At 52.5% G+C, this 9784-nt stretch overlaps 1 protein-coding gene across 1 annotated transcript; it reads right to left on the bottom strand.

The window, feature by feature from the left end:
• Positions 1–1577: 1577 nt before the first annotated feature.
• On the bottom strand, positions 1578–2175 carry LOC127348440 (uncharacterized). The gene has a single exon (XM_051374469.2). The coding sequence runs from the start codon at positions 2086–2088 to the stop codon at positions 1579–1581; it is 510 nt and encodes a 169-aa protein (XP_051230429.1). The 5' UTR covers positions 2089–2175; the 3' UTR covers position 1578.
• Positions 2176–9784: the final 7609 nt, after the last annotated feature.

Genomic DNA, 9784 nt, shown 5'->3' with positions numbered 1-9784 from the left:
GAAAAATGTAAAAAGCAATCAAGTCCAGCTACTTCTCCACCACGATTATGCATCTCAGCCGAGAGTGCACAGTCTACCTCGATGTCGCCGAGGACGAAATCAGAGGCGGGAGCAAACTGCATTGTTGCCGAAGATACTCCGAAATGGCATGGCAGCCTAGAAGTTGAAGAAGACCATCGGACGCTAGCCGGAAAAAGCAACTGTAACAAACGCCGAAGGTGGGAGTGGTCGCCTTTCTACGAATATCCCGCCTTAGTGAGGAAACTCCTGAGAGAACCACCACAGCTCCCCTGATGCAAATCCGGCCACCAACAGCCCGAGGCTTGGGAGCCTTTTTCTACCCCGTCTCCACTACAAAGAAGCGAAGAGGTTCTTCAGACTTGACAAAGGTTATTGAAGGGTACGCTAGCATCGCTCCCTTCGGTCGCACGCAACTCGAAGGCGCTGACGACATGCTCCAAACCATTGGTATGAAGCCAAAACCTACTCGACGAAACCTAAAACTTGCTATCACTATACAGAGAGGGGACCCTCACCATGACACCAGCTGTCGCCGGAGAAGGGAGGGAGAGGGACCAACCAGCCCAAATCTGGGGGAGCACGGGAGGAGGTGGAGGGTGAGAGCAGTGGGAAAGGGAAGGGAAAAAATTGGCAACATAGAAACAACATAATTAACTCGTAGTGGACTGCTTCCATGCAAAACTAACAGATTTGCATCGCGGTTCGTACTCCCATGTGAGTTGCAAATGGAGTTGCAACTAATAATTTTAGTTGTAATTGAGATCTTTAAATAACAAGTGAGGGCACAAGTGAGGTCACAAGTTAGTTGCAAAAAGAAAAGTTCATATGGGAAAAAATTATGAGATGTCATCACTTGACTGAAGAGTCGAGGGTGTTTTGGCACCTTTGTTTTTAAAGTATGTTTTGAACACATTTCAAAATGTCAGAAAATCCCGATAAAAAATGCCGAGCGTACATCTCAACACTCGATGTGCTCGTAATCTTGAAAACCGATATTTTTGTGTGATGTGCTAATTTTTTTTATAACACATGTATTTATCTTTTTTTACGAGATAAAAAAAAATGTCGGTTTTCCGCAAGACTTGGCGTGCACAATATAGAATATTGAGATATACGCCTGAAATTTTCTTTCAAATTATTTTTGACATTTCGATATGCTTTTCCCTGCGATAAAAGCATATACACCTATGGTGAAAAGTGAATTTTGGCTCGCTCTGAATTGAATTAGTCACACCCGTGAAATAAATAGCCCATTGAAAGTGACTGTGTAGAACAGTTAGCCTCGTTGGAAATTGGACCCACCCGTCAGCCATACATACACAAGAGACCTGGACGTCCGGTTAAGAACAGCCCTTGGATCAGAATATGCAATGTGCCTACGCATCTTTCTGCTTCCCCTACAAAGTACAGTTGCTACAGCAGGCCAGCTAAGCTAAGCTAGATTAACATTAGTCAAAGTCTCCGGTGGTGCTGGATTAGTATACACAACTACACTAGAGTTTTTTTCCTTCCCGCGGCGTGGGCTCGCGTTCGGTTCGATCTCGACCCTGTGGCCAGCTACTCGGTAATGGCGCCGAGGTCCGGCACGAAGTCCCGGCCCAGGCTGGAGGTCCTCCGCGACCGCCGGCGGGACCCCTTCCTCGCCGTGGCGCCTCCAGCAGCGGCTGAGTCGGGGAACACGAGCGGGCCGTCGTGGTCGCCCACCAGCGCGGCGCTGGCGCGGATGGCGAGAGCGGCCATCTCCTCCGCCTGCAGCAGCCGCCGCCGCATCGCCGCGGGGAGCACGAAGTAGAGCTGCCCGGGCTGCAGCTCATCGTCGTGCGCCACCGCCGCCACCGCGCCGCCGAGCTCGAGGCCGTCCGCGCTGCACAGAAAGCACGCGCCTCCGGCGCCACAGCCTGCGGCGGCGGCCGCAGCCTTGAGCGCGTGCGACGCCCGGGTGCCCCCAGGGAACCGCTGCAGCTCACCATCCGCGAGCACCACCCTCGCCGCCGTCGCCTCGCCGACCGTCGCGTCCCCCGTCACCGCCGCCACCGCCGTCGCCTCGCACGAGTTGCACGCGCCCATGGTAAAAAGTACCAAAGATTATAATTTTATAGCGCAGAGATTGAGGTGGAGAGCTGGAGCTGTGCGGCCAGGGAGGATCGGAGGCGGTGGTTGTGTTGGGAGGATCGGAGGCGTGCGCGGAGGGCTTTATATAGAGGCGACCAGTGTGAGAAGTGTCGCGGTGAAGGGGATGATGCCAGGCTGGAGTTGGAGGTTGTTGCGGCACAGCTTGCATGCGTAAATGGATGACACTGTGCTACGGACGTCCCGTCTGGTTCTCCTGCCTCTGCTACCAGCTATAGGGCAGTACTGGCAATGGCGTCGCGCCTACTATGGCTTTGCATGCCCGGGACATAGTCGTTCCAGAGGTCCACTGGTCAGTGCCTGCTGACCTATCGATGCGATCTTCTCTTCTCCTACAGCATCGCCCACAACTCCCACACCACACACCATCGCCCCCCACCCACCCCCCCACCCCCCATTTCCCATAAACCCTATTTCGGTTACATCGTTTCACTCGCCAGCGGCCTAGCCATTTTTCCATCACTTCCGCCTCTACCCAACAAATTTGCCGCTGATTCACCGCCACACACCCTCACATCGAGAGCGTCTAGTTCGTCCACCGATGCTTACAAGCACCATGTTGACACCGCCACTTCATCACACCCACCCCTGCCGCAGCTTAGGAAGCCGCCGCATCTCTAGCCGAGTCATCTGTTGCCGCTGACGCAAATTTACAGTCTGGGACCACCACTTTGCACCTCAATATCGTGTGCACTATTCCATTTGCTATGTTTTAATTTGGTTGAATAATTTTATTTGCTTGAATTCTTATTTGCAAATCAATTGTGTTGTGATAGAAATATCTTCAAAAATAATTACAAATAGAAAATATTTTGCAACTAGGCATGCCATTCGGGGGGTGCCGTTGTGGGCACCCGGCCCCAAAATTAGGGCCTCATGTGCCAGCGCCTCCAAAACGTGAGAGTTGGAGGTTGGAGCTATTGCCGAACAAAGCTAGTGGGATGCTGGTCTGAAAACTCATATTTACAGGCAACTGTATGTGCGAGAGTGCCATCCACCATAGATTTTGCTTTGAGATTGGTGAGACTGCATGTGCCTTTTTGATAGAACTGAAACATAATTGAAACAAATTTGTACAGTAGAAATATTTCACAAGTTTCATAAACATGCGAGCAACATATGTGAAACTTTGTGAAACATACTTCCAACAGTAAATAATTTTTCACATGTTTCACAAATTTCAGACATATTTCACAAATTTTTAGAAACAAAATTAACATATGGATGATGTCAGCGTGAGATCATCACTCATTTACATACCGGAGCCGGTAAAATCGCTGCCTTCGACGCTGGTCGCGATGTTCTTAGTGTGCAATCAAAATGGTAAGTCTTGTCCTTTAATGTTTTGTTTTTGTTTTTGGCGAAAACAGTTGATGACGTCTGCTCACCATGCATCTTGAGGAAAACATGACGCTTAATAAATCAGAGCCATGCTAAGGAAGTGACGAGAAAAAATCAAACGGGCAAAGCAGAGGCATCATTGCAAGAGAGGCCGCTCGCATGCAAATTCACAGAATCGACGGAGGATCCGCCATTTTTCTCTGCCATGTTGGATTGAGGATTTTTGGATCTTCTGCACCAGCAATACCCCCAGGATCAGGTACATCATGCATGAGGCCCCATGTTCATGCATGTCCCCCGATTGTAGGTGAAAACAGATATGGAGTACGACGTGAGATACAGGTCACTAAGAGCATCTCCAGCCGCGTCCCCCAAACCGCGTTGGATTGAGTGTTTGGGGGACGTGTTTTGTTCGTGCCGCGTTTGGGGGACGTCGCTCCTCAGCCGCGTCCCCCAAACACTGCCCCCAAACATTAAAAGTACCTTTTTTGGCTAGAAGAAAACTATTTACTATAATATTCAAATCGGTTGAACGTAAACAAATTATATATAAAACTTTGAAAAAATATAATTAAATTACATATAAATTCCCGTTAAACTACTACTTCTACTTCTTCTTCTTCGCTGATGGCCCCGCCTCGTCGTCGTCATCGCGGTGGCGCTTCCTGCTCGTCACCTCCTCCGAAGAGGCGGTGTCGGCGCCCGACGCGTCGGAGTCCTCCTCGTCGTCGCCGGTGCTCGTCGGCTGCGCCTTTGCCTTGGCCTTGGCCTTGGCCGCCTCCGCCTCTGCCTTCGCACGGGCCACCGCCGCCGCCGCGTCCTCGCTCTCTTCTTCCTCCGCGTCCTCCTCCCAGCCCAGCCATTCCTCCTCGTTGTCAAGTGGCGGCGGGGAATCGTCGCCGCTGCTGGGCGTCCTGGCTTTGTCCCACCAATGGCACCAGCCAGCAGGCTTTCCCTCGCTGGAGGTGTCGGACGGGAGCTGGGAGATGTAGCTCATCGTCGCTGGAGGTGTCGGATGGAGGCTTGGATGAATGGCGGCGTACGTACGGGTCTTATTGAGCGCGGATGAACGGCGGCGCAGAAGTCGAAGAGAGCAGCGGTTGCTCTTCTGAGGAGTCTGCGCTCCATTCCGGCGGGGTTGGCGCGTCATCAACGCGGTTGCCAATGCGACGGTTCCGCTTCCTGGCAACTGCACCGTCGCTACGTAGGTGGCGGTTGAGCGTCCGAGCCGCTGACGCGTCGGGCCCGCTCCTCCTCGCCTCTCATTTCGTTGTGTCCGGCGTGCCCGGTGCGTCCCCTGTGGGACGGGGACGGGCTCGGGACGCCGGACAACGTATTGGGCCGCGCCGAACAAAAAAGTCCTTTGGGGCGCGCGGCTGGGAACGTTTTTTTGTCCGGCGCGCCCCAAATCGCTTTGAGGGACGCTTTGGAGGACGCGACTGGAGATACTCTAAATACTGTATTTCATCATGTTCTAAGTATATGTAACAGATTCAGTGAATCTAGATATGTTTTTGTCGATATTTTGCCGCATGGAGTAGCATTTTTAAGAAACGGCACTGATATATTTTTTTGTGAAAATTTCATCGATCTATTAAATATCATCAACAATAGTACAAGCTGACTAAAAAATAATAAGAAATACAAATTGATCTTTGAACCACCCAGCGACTGCGAACGCTAACACAAGCTGAAAGCATCATGGTTCTGTCATCGTTCTCGCGTCTCCATCATCGGAGCTAGGCAAAGCTTGTAGCAGTAGAGGGTTGTTGAGTGGACAGAAGTAAACGTGTCGTGCTAAGAGCATCTCCACCGGCGGCTCCCAAATAGACGCCGGCACTGCCGTATGGGGGGCGCCAGTAGTGCATCCTCTATTTGGGGATGCCGTTTCCACACCGACGCCCCCATAGTGTAACCCCAATAGAAATATAAATTTAAAATAACATTTAAAAGCCGAAATTCATACGAAATTCATATGAAATTTATACAAAAGTAACTCTAATTTAAACCTAAATAAAACTTAAACTTCATCTTAATCTAATGGCTGACGGTTGGGGTGCGCGACGGGCCTGCCTCATCGTCGTTCTTCGACTTTGCCGCCTGCGTTCGTGCCCTCTTCTCGTCCCTTGCTTCGCGCATCTGGCGGTGGAGCATGGCAGCCGACTCACAGGAGCTTGCCGGCGGCGATGTCCCTGCACTTCCAGCCTTTGTCGAGAAGCCTCGATCTCGGCGCGTCTCGCTTGCTCGCGGGCGAACGCCTCATAGTGGCGATGAGCGATGAGCTCGTAGAGCTTCTGTCGCTCCGCCTCCATGAGGAGGCGTCCCGCCTCCTCCGTGGCCGCTCGCTGGCGTGAGATCTGAGGGCGTGCTCGAGGTTAGCGTCGTTGATGAACTCCCGCTCCTCCTCCTTCAACCGCTGGCAGCGTTGCGCGTTCAGCGACGCCAGGATCACCGCCTGCTCCGGGTCGGCGGGGGCCTGCGGCTGCTCTCCCCACTGCGCCGCCTCCTTCGCTGCGTCTGCTTCCGCGTCTGCGACGTAGGCCTCGTGCCACGCCGCGAACCATGGGTCCTCGTCGTCGTCGGAGCTGTACTCTGCCTCGGGCCGCGGCTGCGGCGGTGGTGGAGGCAGCGCGCGGCCGTTGAGGCCAAGCATGGAGTACGTCGTCTTCAGACGGCGCGACATTTTGAGGTGGAGAGGAGAGAATAGAGCGGCGGTGGTGGTGAAGATGAGAGAGCACCGCGGTGGTGGATGGCGTACGTACTATATAGCGGTGGCAACTACCCGCATTTACGGCGGCGTAGGCGACTGGCCGCCGCATCACGTGGCCGCCTCGGTTTTTGCGCGGGAGAGCATTAAACACCGACGATCAACCTTCCCGTGTCGCGGCCGATGCGAACTGTCGCGTTCTCTCGCGGATAAGGCACCCCCACCCGCGAAAACCGTCGTGCCGCGAGGCGCCGGGACGCCCGATTCACACCCTACGCGAAGGGGCCAACACGGAGATGCCGACGATTCTATTAGGCTCGAAAACTAGCACGCGCCGTTTGGGACGCACCGGTGTGAGCCCAAAAACCATGCCGGCTCTCAAAACGCTATGGGGGCCGCTATCGGGCATGCTCTATGAGATCATCTCTAGGCCAACATGGTGGCGAGGAAGTGGCGAGGAAGAACCAAAGAATCAAAGAAGAAGTATGATTGCAGGAGGGGCCGCTTGCATGAAAGGTCACATAATCGGCGGAGGGAGGATCCGCCAAAGATGGAAGCTTCGCTTCATTTTCTCTGCCATGTTGGATTGAGATTTCCTTGGATATTCTGCGAGTACCAACAAGATCAGGCTTAGCATGCATGATGGTCCAATGTTCATGCATCTCCGTCTATTGTAGGTCGAAAAAAATATGGAGTACAACATGTACATACTGGTTCTACACACTGATATGGAGTACAACATGCATGACGGTTCGATCAGTAAGTACTTTAGAGTTGCTTCTTTTATTAAAAAAAACTGCACGGAATTAATTCTGCAGCTTTAGAGACATGCATGGGATTTCCTTGCAGCCATGCGTACACGCTTCATCCCCGCTTAAGCGGGTATGTAGCGCTCTACGGATCATGAACGGCCTTACACGTTGTCAGCTATGGTACCCAATGCTGACCCCTGCAAATCTGATAGCTCCGACGCTTTCATTTCAGCAAGCTTAGCTGTGCACGCCATGCTCATAAATCATCGTCCATGCAATGCAAGCGCAGATTTTGGCCAGATGGAATTGGATCGAAGCCATTACAGACGACGGCCATGCTAGATTTGAATGCTTGACCTGCAAGATTTGAATGGACGGACGAACAGTTGTACGTAATTTGTTGCGTCCGTGCGTGCGGCATCTCCCCGCTCCAATCATCCGTAACCGGAGCGACGCATGGGACGCGGTCCTACCAGGGCCACATTCCGGGAGGAAAAATCACGACTTGAGCTCACCATGACAGTATCGAGTCCACGAATCATCACCGTCTTCTTCAGCTCCTTCTCCGTTACTCTGCTGTCTACTCAGCTGGTCGTTCATGAGGCCGGATGACTATAGAGAAGATGGCAAACGAGGGAATAGGAAGTGGATGATAGATGGCAAACGAGATTGGATGATTAGTAAATTCGTCAAAAAATATTACTACTACTCTCACTGCTAGATTACACTCACGTGAGTATTACTATTACATCACACTACCAACCTTTTTTCTTGCAAGATTCTCAGCTCACCTGGATCAGTGCTCTGAACCAGGCTATACCCAACACATTTCTCTCCGCTGCAGCACCAGGCTTGTGGTCAAATAACTGGATTAATTTAGTGCTGCACTCCAACACAGCGTCAAACGTCTGTTTGTTTAATCAAAAACCTTCGATCAGACCCATCATGCACCTCATGCAGCTGCACAATGTAATGTAAACACTCGGAAGAATCTACTGCCAGCTCCGTTGTGCTCTCCGGCGGACCGACACCAGAGGGACACGCCGGATTCCCGCTCATGTGCTCGCCGGCCGGATCCAATCTCGCCATTGCCATCAGACTAACCGAACACAATACCCTGCACATGGCTGATAGCTTCTTGCCGACGAGTAATTCGCAAGAAAAAGACTGACGAGTAAAACATGTCGCTCTTCAACCCGGGTTTCGAATCGAGCTGAAACGTTTGGCTCAACGCCAGGGATTTAGCAAAGATCGGGATTCTTATCGCGTGCCGCTGTCACAGATATATCGATGGGAACCGCTCAATTTGCCAAATTGCCATGTGGGTTCTGAATTTGTGATGTGACTCCCTTTGCCTACAGGGCGCAGTAGGAACTATACGGCAATGCTGCAGATGGCTACCTCCTTCCTGCGTAGATGCATTTGCCAATTGCAATCGCGGGTCGACACACTGTCGAGAGACGAGAGAGGAAACAAAGCTGCGAGTTGCGATTACCTCTTCTTCACTTAACAGTTAAAGTACACTGACCGCTCCTGTTACAGCCATGCCTCAATAATATCGGTCGGTCTCCTCTGATAGAAACGGCGGCGGCTCGTACGCCGTACTTAGGCGCAATCAGCTACCGAGTCATTTTCGAAATATTGTGCCATTTTTATGCTCCATTCGGTAGAGGGGCTCGGCTCAGATCGAGTTCTGAACTTCTGATCAGGTGATGCTGGTTAGCTTAGCTCCGTCCGAATAAGAGTCAGCAGCATTGGAATGTCTCGCTCAACGCACTATCAGGTACCCTGTTCAGCTGTCCGACTCCGACCTGAGCGTATGCGAGTGGCCATCCATGGCCGTAGTCATATCGGGAGGAACTCTGTACGTCTAGGTCTAGTACACGGTATGGATCAGGAATTCACGATTCGATCAATATGCGACAGATTGTTCTTATCTGATCTTACTGTCGTACAAGTTTGGTTCACCCTGCCAACTTATTTCCAGCTCAACGTTTATCTGTACCTCTGCCGATATAAAGGTACCACTTTGTATGATTCAATTTATTTGAGCCGTTCACTACGGGAACCCGCCGAGGGGCCGACGGCCGGCGGCCGTCGGCACAACCTGCTTCGCCGTCGGCCCACGCCTGTGCCGACGGCCACCGTCGGCACCTTGCCGTCGGCACAATCTGGCCTCGGCACAGCCTGCCTCGCCGTCGGCACAGGTCTGGCCGTCGGCACAGTAGCTAGCCCGACGGTGGAACGTTGCCGTCGGCGCAGTTGCCGTCGGCCCCTTCGTCGTGGGTCCCACGATGCTCAAACGGCCGTTAGCCCAGCCCATCTGCTGTGCCGACGGCCAAGCCGTCGGCACAGCCGCCTCGCTCAGACAGCCAGAACCTGCCACGCGTCCCCCGTCCAGCTTCTGTGCCGACGGCCAAGCCGTCGGCCCAGCCTCGTCAGCCCCAGCCGCGTCGCAGCATCGCCGCCCAGCTGCTGGCCGTCCCCCTTCCTGTGCCGACGGCATAGCCGTCGGCACAGCTCCTGCCATTTGGCACAGCAAGGGGTTTGTGCCGACGGCTATGCCGTCGGCACAGACCATACCATTTGTTTTTCTGCACCATTTTCCAGCACAGCACAGCACGCACAGCAAAAATAGCAGTAATATACATGGAAATGCATCACAAATGCTGCACAGCACATAATCATCATCGTCATCATATCAAATGTAGCAACAACATCATCGTGATACAAATATGTGGCATGTAGCACACACGATCATCATACATCGTCAACACATGGCACACATGATCGACACACACCCGCTAGACACCTAGCTAAGGGGGAACTAAGA

This window comes from Lolium perenne, chromosome 4 (genome assembly GCF_019359855.2).
Source record: "Lolium perenne isolate Kyuss_39 chromosome 4, Kyuss_2.0, whole genome shotgun sequence".
In the NCBI taxonomy this organism is placed as follows: Eukaryota; Viridiplantae; Streptophyta; class Magnoliopsida; order Poales; family Poaceae; genus Lolium; species Lolium perenne.
The sequence above is the reverse complement of the archived record's forward strand: the minus strand, read 5'-3'. Positions and strand labels throughout refer to the sequence as shown.

What these genes read in the sequence shown, in the direction of transcription:
- LOC127348440 (XM_051374469.2), bottom strand. Translation starts at nt 2,088, where the DNA reads ATGGGCGCGTGCAACTCGTGCGAGGCGACGGCGGTGGCGGCGGTGACG.